This window comes from Octopus bimaculoides, chromosome 23, assembly GCF_001194135.2.
Source record: "Octopus bimaculoides isolate UCB-OBI-ISO-001 chromosome 23, ASM119413v2, whole genome shotgun sequence".
NCBI lineage: Eukaryota > Metazoa > Mollusca > Cephalopoda > Octopoda > Octopodidae > Octopus > Octopus bimaculoides.
In genome coordinates this window covers 36,978,615-36,993,114 of record NC_069003.1, presented here as the reverse complement: position 1 = coordinate 36,993,114, position 14,500 = coordinate 36,978,615, and the positions used below count along the sequence as shown (strand labels likewise).

General features: G+C 41.3%; 1 protein-coding gene across 4 annotated transcripts; it reads right to left on the bottom strand.

Annotated features, from left to right (window-relative positions):
- Positions 1 to 2,909: 2,909 nt before the first annotated feature.
- LOC106869003 (tubulin beta chain) lies at positions 2,910 to 13,250 on the bottom strand. Of its 4 annotated transcripts, none has more exons than XM_014914491.2 (5): positions 13,051 to 13,250; positions 7,910 to 8,003; positions 5,692 to 5,800; positions 5,032 to 5,387; positions 2,910 to 4,538 (listed from the first exon to the last, which is right to left on the bottom strand). In XM_014914491.2, the coding sequence occupies exons 2-5, from the start codon at positions 7,964 to 7,966 to the stop codon at positions 3,720 to 3,722; spliced, it is 1,341 nt and encodes a 446-aa protein (XP_014769977.1). In that variant the 5' UTR covers positions 7,967 to 8,003; positions 13,051 to 13,250; the 3' UTR covers positions 2,910 to 3,719. The 4 variants fall into 4 exon arrangements, with proteins under 4 accessions (XP_014769977.1, XP_014769978.1, XP_014769976.1 ...); XM_014914492.2 differs by lacking the exon at positions 13,051 to 13,250 and adding an exon at positions 10,338 to 10,750; XM_014914490.2 differs by lacking the exon at positions 13,051 to 13,250 and adding an exon at positions 10,329 to 10,749.
- Positions 13,251 to 14,500: the final 1,250 nt, after the last annotated feature.

Genomic DNA, 14,500 nt, shown 5'->3' with positions numbered 1-14,500 from the left:
TATATATATATATGTGTGTATATATATATATATATGAGCTCGTACATTTAGTGCATAACGGCTGCTTAGCTTGCACTTATGGATATGCAAGCTCTCGGGTCTTAGACTTTAATCGGTCGTCTGCTCTAAACACCACTGCCGGGTCCTTGCTTACCTTGATCGGAATTCACTCTGTTACATGCCTTCGAGTCGGAACTCTGGTGTAGAAATACATTCTTTTCTCCTTCCGATCTGTTTCAGAGTTTCTATAGAAGGACTCTGCCCTTCAGACCTGACTAACGGGAAAAAAAAATAATAATAATAATAGAAAGTAAATTGTTACTCTTATACCCGTGTTGTGAGACGGGTCTAATAGCGTAAATTTACTGAAAACGGGTACAGGATTGGAAGAGAAAATGTAAAAAAAAATTAACTTCTTGGACAAAAAAAATATTCCACAAAAGAAAATAATAATCCATTCCTTTGCCCTCTTTCCTGTTCTGAAAGTCCGCTGATTAGAGTTTGAAGACAGAGAATCTCTCTCTCTCTCTCTCTGCGCGCGCGCTCCTAATTAAAGGCAAGCTAGTATAATTGATATAAATCATGTCTGTTACTTGTTCGTTAGACTTTGTCCTTGTTATTCAAGCTCATACGTCAGGCCACGCTGTGTTATTTGCCTTTAACATTAAGAGTGGAAAGAAACTCGGGGAGAGCGTAACAGCAGGTGGTCCTCAGAGGAGAAACCCCTTTAGGCAAGGGGGTCGGACCTTAACTCCTGACACTCTAGTGGGGTCGGACCACACCCGAGTCATGACTCCCGGATGTCCGTTTCAGTACGCCTTCGGTGGGATTGGTTTCTCTGGTTTCTAGCACTGTGTGCCGCAGCCCCGAGAAGGGCTAAGTACCCATTTCCAGCTGGGTACACTGGCGAGCGCTAGGACAACCGAGGAATGAGTGTTCTTTTTTCTTACGGGATTCGAATCCGGGTCGACAGCTCCAGAGGCGCAGACCTCCATGACTCCACCAATCTGGCACTCGTTTGAATTGGGGGAAAATTAGGCGTCATGAAGTTGGCCTTTGTTCCTCCTAGACCAGATCCAACTTGAGGCCTTCTCCGCTGCTTCTCCCATGGCCCTTAAGTTTCTAGTCCTGCTTCTTCCAGAGATGGACAGCTGTTTCATGAGGCTGTAGGCAGATGAGCCTACAAATCCCCTGATGCCGACCTCGATTGCGGAGACTTTGGTTTTGAATCCAGTGTACCTCAGGTCTCTGGCCAAGTCGGCATACTTTTCTGTCTTGTAGACATGGGCGTCTTCACTCCTGGTTTCGTAAGGCACAGTGAGTTCGATCAGGAAGATCTCCTTGGCATTCTGGGAGTGGAGCACTATGTCGGGTCTCGAGTCGGTCTTCTTGATGACCTCTGGGTAGTCGTTCCACTCTGGGAGATCTGCAGAGCACTACCAATTATCTGCTCACTCAGCAGGCCTTGTCTGCGGGATCTACGTGGGATGTTTTTAGTTGGCCAAGTTTTCTTGTCTCCTGCCGCATGAAACCATGTTTTGGGGTTCTGTACGTCACCCTTTGCTCTTGGTCGTATTGAATTCGACCACTTCAGATATTTTATTCAAGGGAGAGTACTCTTTATAAATACCATTGACTAAAATTAGTTCCCTCCCTTGACGCTCGTTTCTCTTTCAATGAAAAATAAGATTAAATTGAAAAGGATAAATTCATAAAACGAGAGTTCCTTATCCAACTCCGAGCCTAGGGTGGTTCAATGTAGGAGGTGAAGGGGCGTGGCTCAGTGGTTACGGAGTTCGGCTGTCGATCGGAAGGTCGTGAGTCTGATTTCCGGCGATGCGTTGTGCCCTTGAGCAAGACACTTTATTTCACATTGCTCCAGCTCACCCAGCTGGTAAAAAATAAGCTGTACCTGTAATTCACAAAGGCCGGCCCTGTCACACCGAATCTCCCTGAGAACGACGTCAAGGGTACACATGTCTGTGGAGTGCTCAGCCACTGGCACGTTATCGAGCAGGTTGTTCTATTGATCAGGTCAACTGGAAGCCTCGTCGCAGTCGTAACTGACGGAGAACCAGTTAAAGTAGGAATGTTTATTCCTTTCTAAATAACAGTAAGTTTCTTCGCGTCTGTCTGTTTGTCTCCTAGTTTTCTTCTTCTATATTTATATGGAAGTGAGTGAGAATCTATGTCTGACCTGATGGAGTTGGAATACAACCTGGAGTTGATATATTCTTTCATGAAACAAAGTGGTCAAGTGGTTAAGCAGCAGAACACAGTGTCCCCCAATATCTTAAGTTCAATGCTTTGCCTCTCTCCTCGGTACAAGTTTCATCTTGATTCGTTGAAACCATTGCCGCTGGCACATTGAATGTATTCTATACAGTTACGTTCGTATTTCTTTTGATGTGGATGTTATCCTTGGGTCTTGGATCACAGAGACACAATAATAGGGTTAATCTTATTCGCCTCATGGTATAGGTTATTCTCTTCATCAAACAGTTCAAATGTGGCGTTCCTGCAGACATCAGTGCTGCTGTCATATCATCCAGGATTAGTCTAAGCTTAATTATGCTATCACATTCTATAATTACCTGAATTACTTCATCTTTCCATTTCTTCCTCAATACTATGCATATTCCCACATCACAACTGCTACCCACTCAAAACAATCTTACCTGTGTTCTTTGCTCACTTGCAGTCTGACTGAATTTCCTCTCCACCTTACCTCTTGCAAACAACACACATTGACATGCATTTACTCTAGCATCACTACAATTTACCTTTTCATCATACTGATGGTGATTGTTGCAGCCTTGAAATTTTGAACCTCATAAGAATCAGATACGGTGGATGACTTGTTCTAAGAGAAAAATATCTAAGAACTTCAGAAACAACATAAGAAATACTTGAATAATTAATGCTTAAAGGAAGACTTATTTTTGGCTTTATTTCATTTTTTTCCATTTATTTCGTTGCATTTAAAATTGTTTATTGAAGCCATAACATTATATTTAACATTTTGTCCAAACAATGGATACTTTTTCTTCTTTCTCACAATGTCGTGGTCAAGTGTCCAAGCTGTGTAAAACTGAAATTTTAGTTTTGTAACAATTGTTTTCTTTATTGCAAACATAGCAAAATATTAACAGGAGAAATGAAAAATGGAAGTCCAATTTTTATTCCAGCATCTCTGAGGAACCCAGAAAGACGATTTTGTCACATCCAAGCAATGCAAAGTTCAGTAGAATGTTGGTAATGCTGTGTTCTGCTTTGGTTTTGTTGTAATTAATTAAGCAGGATAGATTGGAAGCATTTGGAACGAGTTGGGCCAACATCAATCAGCTGCAAAAGCTCACTGAAGAATATTTATTGTTCATATGCATACCATACGTACACACGTATATATATTTATATGTACATACAAACACACGTGTGTATATATGTGTGCATGTATATATATACATATATGTGTGTGTGTGTGTGTGTACAGATGTATGTATATGTGTGTGTATGTGTATACAACCCAGTAATATACTGAGATCAACATAATAAACAGTTTTCCATTCATTTACAGAAGTACTCATGCACCTAAGCCAAAGAAATGATCATCATCACCATTATCATCGTTATTATTATTATTATTATTATTATTATTATAATTACGATCATTATCGTTATTGAATTGGTGTGGCAACAGTAACTGCAATGTTGTCTGTTTATTCTTGTTCATTATATTGATCTTCATCATCATATTCATCGGAATCGGTGGCCCGAGCCTCTTGGTACTGTTGGTACTCAGACACCAAATCGTTCATGTTTGACTCAGCTTCGGTAAATTCCATTTCATCCATTCCTTCTCCTGTGTACCAATGTAGGAATGCTTTACGTCGGAACATTGCTGTGAATTGTTCTGATATTCGCTTAAAGATTTCCTGGATTGCGGTGCTGTTACCAATGAAGGTAGCGGACATCTCCAGACCTGTGGGTGGAATGTCACAGACAGCAGTTTTCACATTGTTAGGGATCCACTCAACAAAGAAGGGGCTGTTCTTATTTTGAATGCTAAACATCTGCTCGTCAACCTCTTTCATAGACATCTGTCCTCTGAAGACGGCGGCAACAGTTAAATAACGACCGTGACGAGGGTCGCAGGCAGCCATCATGTTTTTGGCATCGAACAGTTGCTGTGTCAAGTCAGAAACGCTGTGCGAGCGATAGAGTTGGCTGCCGCGGGATGTGAGTGGAGCGAAACCGGGCATGAAAAAGTGGAGCCGAGGAAATGGCACCATGTTGACTGCAAGTTTTCGTAGGTCAGCATTCAGTTGTCCTGGGAAGCGAAGGCAGGTGGTGACACCGGACATTGTTGCTGATACAAGATGGTTCAAATCACCATAGGTAGGATTGGGCAGTTTGAGGGTCCGGAAGCATATGTCATAGAGAGCCTCGTTATCAATACAAAAGGTTTCATCTGTGTTCTCGACCAATTGGTGGACAGACAGGGTGGCATTGTAAGGTTCGACAACTGTGTCGGATACCTGGGGAAAGAAAATATTTCGTTTATTAAGGGATAGCAGAATGTAATGAAATAAATATTACAATATTATTATCATTATGCTTACAATGACAGGAGAAATTTCATGGTTATTTTGAAAACAGCAAGATGATTGGAAATTAATAGAGAAGCGTGAAATGATATAGAATTTGTTTTGAAATTGTATTTTGTTTGAAAGATGTTATTCTTTAAATGGTGTCAGCATGGAAAGCGAACGTTAAATGATGATGATGATGATGATGATGATGATATGTGTGTGCATGTAAGAGTGGATGGGTGAGAGAATAAGATGGAGAGTGACACAGAGAGACAGAGAGAAAGGGAGAAAGAGAAAGAGAAAGATCAAGAGAGATGGACAGATGATGAGAGAGTGCAAGAGAAAGAAACAGAGAGATAAGAATGAGATTGTATGATAATTGAAAGAAGAGAAATGGTTAATTTGCTGCAACAGCAAGAGGTTGATTATGTGAACTTACTTTGGGAGAAGGCATCACAGAAAATGTAGTCATGATTCGATCCGGGTATTCTTCGCGGATTTTACTAATGAGTAAGGTACCCATGCCAGCTCCAGTACCTCCACCCAGCGAATGGGTCATCTGGAATCCTTGGACACATTCACAACCTTCACATTCTTTTCGGATTACATCTAAAACAGTGTCAACAAGTTCAGCGCCTTCTGTGTAATGTCCTTTGGCCCAGTTATTGCCAGCTCCCGTTTGACCAAATACATAGTTGTCAGGTCGAAATAGGTTACCGTATGGACCGGACCGGACAGAATCCATTGTTCCTGGTTCCAAATCCAAGAGGATGGCTCGTGGGACATATTTGCCACCTGAAATAGTAAACATAGCAATAAGGAAATGTCTGAATGTGCATGTGTGTGTGTGTGTGCATGCGTGTGTATGTGTGTGTGTGTTTAATCACATATTCTTTGAATATAGTGAGCTATAAAGTGACACTGATGTCATTTCTGTTCTCCACAAATCCCCCACTGGTTTTGTAAGAGCAACAACAAAACAACAGAAGCAGCAGCAACAGCAAGTACAATAACAGAAAGAACTCCTTCCACCAGGGCAGGAGGGGGAAGAGAAAGAGAGAGAGAGAGAGAAAGAGAAAGAAGGTAATGCAGAACTTACTGGATGCTTCATTGAAATAGACATAAGACCGTTCCAGTTGTTTGGAAGATTTTCCTTGGTAGACTCCAGAGGCATCGATTCCATGTTCCACCGATATCACTTCCCAGAACTGAAAAAAAGACAAAAGACAAAAATGGTCAACGACATTACAAACACTGTAACACCACTATAGACCACAACCTGCACTGCCAATACTACTACTACTGCTATTAACTTACCATCACTGTACCATGGCCAGCATTGTACCACCTGAACACCACTACCAATACTGTACCACTGACATCCCAGCCCCCACCTTACGCTACTATCACTCCTACTACCACTATACAGTTACAACTACTATACCACTGCTACCACCACCACCACTGTACCGCTAAAAGACAATTGCTGAAGGTGCCGAGCAGTAGGACTGAACCTGAAACTGTATGGATGGGAAACAAGCTTCTTAACCACCCAGCCATACCTGCTCCTAAAATGATGGGTTGGTCACAAATGGAGAATACTTCACATAATAAAGTCTGTTCAATATAGACTGACCTGGGGCTAAACAGCATCATCATTGTCAACACAGTGAAAGAGGCTCTATGTTGTCTCTTGATCTGCTGAAATAATAGTCAATCCTTCCTCAAATCATATTTCATTGTATTTTTAAAAACAAAAACAAAAAAAATGAAGAAGATAAAAATAAATAATGCACTCTTTCCCTAGATATTGTCTGAAAAAGGGGTGAAAGCTCCCTTGATCATTGGGACTGCACAATCTGATCCTAACTGGGATTGAACCACAATACCACCTCCACTACTATAACCTTTACCCCAACACCTCCACCAACATCCTCCTTTCAATATCATTACAACCACCACTATCAACAACACGGTCACGTGATCTGCTAAAAATAGCAGCCAAATCCCCACACTATTGCTCCATACACCTTCACAATTACAAGAAAATGACAAAGGTCAGAAGGGTCAGAGCTAAATGAAGGCCTTGGAGACAACACTAGACATGAGATGTGACTCATACAGCTGATAGTGGCACCAGCAGCAGGAGTTGGTGGTGGTTGTATCACATCTGCTGGTGTTATTTCTGTAAAATAATTATACTACTCCCTCATTTTCTGACTCTCTTCCCCGCCTCTCTTCTATCCCCCTTTTCCACCTTGAGGGATCACAGTCATCATCACCATCTTTCTTCTTTCCTCTCTTTCCCAACTGAAGCAGCCAGGGGTCTCCTGGGTCTCTTCTACAGTGCAACACCTGTTCCTCTCCCTTTTGTCACCTGGCAGCATAAAACAGACACCCCACCCACTCAGTCGAGGGAGGGGGTGGTCTTGCCTGGCAAGTTACTCAGTGACCCTGTTGGTGCCGCATAAAAAAAACCCCAGTACAGTCTGGGGCGGTTTTAAGAAGGGCATCCAGCCATGGAAACCCCGCCAAAGCACAAACATTGGATCCAAATGCAATGCTCTGGTCCTTCAGATCCTGTTCAACCATTCAAGCCATGCTTGCAAGGGAAAATGGACATGTGATGGTGATGATGATGATGGTGGTGGTGGTGGTGATGATGATACCTGCCATAATCAATGCCTTTATTTGTCACTATTCTTGTCATTGTTGTTGGTGTGAAAGTAACAGTTGATTTTTTGTACCTGCAAAAAGACCCCCCCCCCCACACCTTGCTTGACAGTATTGTTGCCTATCCATGGACAGCTACCAAACTACATTTAATGATATGTCACAAACTAATTATTGGTGTCTCTTCAACATTCCATAAACCCTATTCAAACCCTCCTCCCACTTACACCAGATCCAACACTGCTGCTGCTACTACTACTACTCCTACCACCACTAATTAGGCATACATATATTACGGCTCTTTGTCAGTTTCACTAATGAAGGTTTGACAGTATTTCACTTGTTTGCTCATCTGGGCAACTGATTTGTCAAATGGAGAGAAATAATATTGTACAGGGATGTCCACCCTTAAAGGAATTCTCTCTCTCTCTCTCTCTCTCAATCAGTATGCCATACAAAAATGTGCCTCATCAAATTCTATCAGACCCTTGCAAGTATGGAAAAGTAAACATTCCAATGAGGTAATGCTACAAACACACACACACACACACACAAAACTGACCAACCATTGACCAAACTGTCTGTATGGAATCAATCTCATGCAGTGAATTGAATTCCAAGGAAGTATCTGACATGTTACTCACCTTTGACCCAATCTGGTTGCCACATTGGCCAGCCTGGATATGTACAATCTCTCTCATGTTAAACTGTAAGTTGTGTTTTGTCAAGCACCAAAATCTATAAAATAAAAATTATGTATACATCAGTTAGAGTGTATAATATGTGTATATATGTATGTGTATTAAAGAAGTTTGCCTTCAAATCACTTGGTTTCAAGTTCAATTCCACTGCATGGCATCCAGGGCAAGTGTCTTTCTACCATAGCACTAAGTCAGCCAAAGTCTTGTGAATGGATTTGGTAGATGGAAACTGAAAGACACACACACACATGCGTGTGTGTGTGCGCACATGAAGTTGTTTTTAAAGTCATCCTTTCCCTTATTTCCGACCACCGGCCGAATACAAATGGGGAGACAGCCAAAAGAAGCATTTGACCCAGTCTACCTTCTTCCAGCTGTTAAACACGGAGGAAGATCTATGATGATCTGGGTGGGGGTGGCGCTATATCTTGGAAATCCACCGGCCCAATGGTTTCCCTTCATGGCAGAATTAATAGTCAAGACTATTTAAGCATTTTATGTGACCAAATTCATCCTATGGTTGCGGAACTGTTTCCGGAGGGAAACACAATCTTTCCGGATGATAATGTACCAATTCACACAGCTAAAGTTCTTACTGAATGGCATTCTAGAGAAGTTGAACATCTTATCTGGCCACCACAGTCCCCAGATCTCAATATTATTGAACACTTATGGTGCATTTTAGAAAAACAAGTAAGGAGTCGATATCCTCCACCATCATCTCTACAAGAACTGGAAACTGTTTTAGCTGAAGAATAGACAAAAATTCCTTTGCAAACAATTCAAACTTTGTACAAGTCCATTACCTCGTAGAATTCAAACAATAATTACTGCCAAAGGCAGTCCTACCTCGTATTAAAATAAATTTGTTTGAAATTTTAAGGTGTTTCCATTATTTTGTCCAACCCCTGTGTATATGAGACAAGGTCTAAATAATGGTCATTACATACTTTTTTTATTGTAGTAAATTTGACTTATAGTTTATATATATATATATACACGTGTGTGTGTGTGTGTGTGTTAATGTGTGTATGCCTGTGTTTTCTTGTCTTGGCATCACATGATGCTTGTAAGAAATATCTCATTTCATTTCCAATCTTCCTCAAAAACATGTCTAGCCACAGAGAAACATTCCTTTGCTTGGCAACAGGGAAGGGTTGGGTATCAGGCAGGGCAACCAGCCATAGAAAATCAGCCTCAATGAACTCTGTCCAATCCACACAAGCAAAGGGAAGCGGATATCAAAATGATGAAGACGAGGTTGATGTGTGTGTGTGTGTGTGTGTAGCTCAGTTGGTAGAGTGCAGGACTGCAGTATGAAATTATATATAGACAGATAGATATATATAGAGATAGAGAGGGAGAGAGAGAGAGAGAGGAGGGGAGAGAAGCAGGGAGGAAGATCGACAGACATATATAGTGTTTCTAATTTTAGCCCTAGGCCAGCAATTTTAGGGAGGTCAATAGTTGATTTCATCAACCCCCCCAGAGCTCTACTGGTACACATTTTTTGAACCCTAAACGAAGAAAGGTGAAGCATTTTCTCCGACATGTTAACAATTCTGTCTGCTTGCTGCTTTCGTAGACAGAGACACAGATTGACAGCAAGACAGGGAGGCAGGCGGACGGACAGAAACACAGGCACATCCATCCATACATATACTTCAGTTGAACAAGTTACGTGTCTGACTGCATATCTGCATGCATGTGTGTGTGTGTGTAAATCTCTCTCTATATATGTGTGTGTGTGTGTGTGTGTTTAAATATATATCGCATAAATATGTTTGTGTGTGTGTGATGAGCTTCTTTTAGTTTCCATCTGATAAATATCCATTCACAAATCGTTGCAGAAGAAACTTTCTGCAAGATGCCACAGAGTGGGACTGAAACCCAAACCATTTCGTTCAGAAAGAAATTTCAAGCAACAGAACTGCTTATCTGTACGAAAGAATCCCCATTCTGCTTTTAATGCTTTCACAACTTTACTGCCGGGCTGCAAATATTCCATCTCAATTACATTCATTATTCATCCAAGTTTTACATTAATTCAATGGCACAACCACCCTCTTCCCACCCTGAGATGTTCTCTTCAAATCTATTATTTCTTTTCTTTTGTATTTTTTTCTTTTTCCAAATAATTTTACAACGCATTTAATATAATAGAATTTCAAGAGACATATCAGTTATTCAATTACACCACTCATACAATATACATACATGTAATACATATATACATATATATATAACAGATATGCACACCTACACATGCAATGCCTTCCGAAATAAGACGCCAAACTCTTAGACATCATCCGAGCAAAGGAACAGACAGATAAAATAGAAAAACTGAAGACTAATGACTAACCTGACTGACCTGACTGAAGTCCAATCGACTCTCTTTCACTTTCAACTGACTCTCGGTCTCTCTTCCACCGGTAACTGAGTCACTCTTTCACCCTCTCACAATTGTCTGTGTATCTCTCTCTCTCTCCCCCTCACTCTCTCTTCCTCTCACAACTGTCTCTCTCTCTCTCTCTCTCTCTTCCACCCACGATTGACTCACTCTCTCTCTTTCTCTCCTCTCACCAAAGTAGCTGTTACCTCTCTCTCTCTCTCTATCCTTTCCCATGTAATACAGGAACTGAGGTTAGTCTCATAGACCTGTGTGTGTGTCTGTGTTGGTATGTGTGTAGGTGTGCATGCGTGTATGTATGAAAGTGTGTATAAGTATGTGTATGTGTGTGAAGGTGTGCATTTGGAATTTGTGTGTGGCTAATGACAAAAGAAACACTTAGATTGGTCCTCTGTGTGTGTGAGTATGTGTGACACTATGTAAAGTGAAGGGTGTTCTGCTATAAGTATAGACAGAGAGAAAGAGAGAGAAAGATGAAGGAAAAGAGAAAAGGGGAGGTAGTTTGTGTGTGTGTGTGTGTGTGTGTGTGTATATAAGCAATAGCAAAAAGGGATAAGGGGAAGATAGCTAAATAGATAGGTTTATAAGTAGAGACATTGGGAGAGGGAGGGAGAGCGAGAGAGAGTCAAACAGACAATCAATGCACACACTGAGAAAGAGAGAGAAAGTGAGAGAAAGAGACAGACACAGAAGAGGAGAGGGTAGAGAGAGAGAGAGAAAGTGAGAGAAAGAGACAGACACAGAAGAGGAGAGGGTAGAGAGAGAGAGAGAGAAAGAGACAGACACAGAAGAGGAGAGGGTAGAGAGAGAGAGAGAGAGAGAGAGATAGATGAAGTGAGTGTGTGTGAGTGTGTCTCAATGTATGCGTGTGTGTGTAGGTATGAGTGTACCTGTGTGTATAGGTGTGTCCGTGTGTTCAGCTGCAACATATTTTGGTCTGAAAAGCAAAGAAGAAAAGAAAGGAGGAAAAATTTGATTTTTCCACAACGTTCTGCAGGAACCAAGCTCTCACTTTCTTATACAGACACACACATATATATGATAAATATATATAGTCACACGCATATGTGTGTGTGTGTGTGTATACATGTGTATCTTTTATCTTCTACTTGTTTCAGTCATTAGGCTGTGGCCATGCTGGGGCATCATAAACACACCAACACTGGTTGTCAAGTGGTGGTGGGAGACTAATACACACACACACATATATGACAGGCTTCTTTCAGTTTCCGTCTACCAAATCCACTCACAAGGCTTTGGTCAACCCAAAGCTATAGCAGAAAACATTTGTCCAGGTTGCCATGCAGTGGGACTGAACCCCAAACCATATGATTGGGAAGCAAACTTATCACACATCCACACACATATCTACACTCATACATGCATACATTCACACACATACACATACTCACATACAATAACCCAGAACAATCAAGAAGCCCACACACACAATCCAGCGAAGGACTCAATACATTTTAAATGTAATTCTGTTGTTTGACTCGTGGAACAACAGTCTCTCTCACTCACACATCATCATCATCATCATCATCATTTTAAGTCTGCCTTCCATGCTGTCATGGGTTGGACATTTTAGCAGGACTCAATGGATTGCAGAACCAGATCTCAGTGCGGTGCCTCAGATTTTGACATGGTTCATTGGTCTGGATGCCCCCACCCCCACCCAAGTGCCAACCACTTTGGAGAGTGGTTGGTGGTTTTATTCATGGCACCAGCACCAGTGAGGTCGCCTTGACACTTTCTAGACTAAAAAGTAGAAGGAGGGGGACACGGCTCAGGCATTTTAAGTGGTGTTGGGAGGAGTAGGAATAGGTTTAATATTGCGGAGAAGATCCATGGCCATCCCACACCACTTGAAAAGTAGTGTTGGTTTGTTTACATCCCTGTAACTTAGTGGTTTGGCAAAAGAGAGTGATAGAATAAATACCAGACTTAGGGAAAAAATGTATTAGGGTTGATTTGTTTGAATAAGGTATTGCCCCAGCATGGCCACAGTCCAATTACTGAAACAAGTAAAAAATAAAAGATATATAAAGAAAAAAAAAATAGCCAGACACACGGACAGACAGAGCGTATGCGAGTGAGAGACAGTCAAGTAAAATTATAAATAGTCATTGTGAAAAGTTTTTGTTCTTCCCACCCCCTCCCTTCCCCACTCATTACCAATTTACTGTAATGCCATAGACCTAAACGAAATTGGTCAATATCCAAGACTGGAAATAATCTTTGACAAGCTTGAAATCATTCTAATTCCAAAGGTGACAACGTGAAAGAGGAAGAGCAAAGAAAAACATGATATATCAATGTTTGGTGCAATCGGCATTTAAACTACCCCTATTTGGCCCTTATTTCCTCCCTGTTGTATGTTCAAACCAACCAGATCTGACCTCTCACACCTACCCTGCAATGTCATTCTAAAAATAAGCAATCACATCATCAATGTCTTAAAGTTGAAAGATAATGAATGAATAATTGAAAACAGTTTGATTAAATGAAGATTACGTTTGACAGAATAATCTGTGAATGCCGAAGGATTGAGTGTCGCTGCGACAATCCATTCCCCCTGGATAAAGCGGAGGAGATCTGGGAGTTCAAAATGAAGGGTCAAACAACTGGTTTTTTGTCAATCTTAAAAAACTCATCAAAGACTGCTTACCTCAGAATTCAACTGCAGACTTTAGGAAGAATATACAGATTCCTTCTCATGAAATAATGGTAAACAAAAACTAATAATAGTGGAAAGAAATCTAAAGAACGGCACACGACAGTGGCGGCGGCAGATTAATAACAAAAGAGGCAACGCAGTTTGGTTAAGGATAAATACATGGAAAACACAGAGCAAACATTTTAATATATATCTAAGAGAAAGAAAGAGAGAGAGAGAGAGAGGGAGGGGTGAGAGAGGGGGAGAGGTGGGAGTGTATGGTGGTTATGGAACATTCTTCAGGTCTCACAGACATTCTACAATGTCAGACTTCGTCTTCCAATATCATGTCACTGTTTCCATCATACTGTCTGGCTGGCTGGCTGGCTGGCTGGCTAACTGCAGCGATGGTTGCTGATGTTGCAGTGACGATGGTATTGGTGGTGGTGGTGGTAGCGATACCTGGGTACTGCAGTTCTGCTTTTGGCAGTGATGGTGGTGGGCGGTGGTGGTGGCTGTTGTGGTATTGATGATGTTATTAATTTTAGCAATATCAATGGTGGTGATGATGGTGGTGGTGGTGGGGGTGGTGAAGGTGAAGTAGTAAAGGTGATGGCGTCAGTGGCAGTGGTGGTCATGTGGCTGTAAGTGTTTTTCAGTCAAGTATCTAACTACTGCAACGGCAGTAAGAACAACAGAAAAGAGAAGCAGGTTGTGGGTGTGTGTGTGCAGAGAAAGATGTATACATATAGAGAGAGAGAGAGAGTGAGGGAGGGAGGAGAGAGAGAGAGAGAGAGAGAGAGTGAGGGAGAGAGAGAGGAGTTTGTTCCATTCAGGGTACCCTGATTCATCTTCTATGTATAGTGCTGCATTGTTAGTATGTTGAGGGATACGGTAATTTCAGACACACACACACACAATAATCTAACCATACCTGATTTTATAGTCTCACACGCACACACTGATATACACATACATATAAACACAGTCTCTCTCAATCTCTCACACATACACATAAATAAGCATATACTCACACTCTTTCACAACCTTGTTATACACTCTCTCTCACACATCACAGTCTTGAAAATTGTGAACCTTACACACCAATGTCTACAAACATATATTTATATCTATATTTACACACTCACTCACATGTGTACACAGACATGCACCATCCCATTCCGGTGGATATATTCGTACTAAATTACTTGTTAGTCTACTCCTGTAGCTTACTCATGCAGTTTGCAACAAACACTCACATAAACACACCATCCATCGGTTTAAACACCAAATATTTCTGACATGTTCTGTTGTAAAACAGTAATTCTCTGTCATACAAGCCAAACCTTCGTCTTCCCTGTGAATGCCACAAACATCTACGTCTACGAAGTAATCTTGTTACACTGCAAGCTGGTGTTAACATAATTAATGCAGAGAACATTGAAAAAGCTAACGAAAAAAA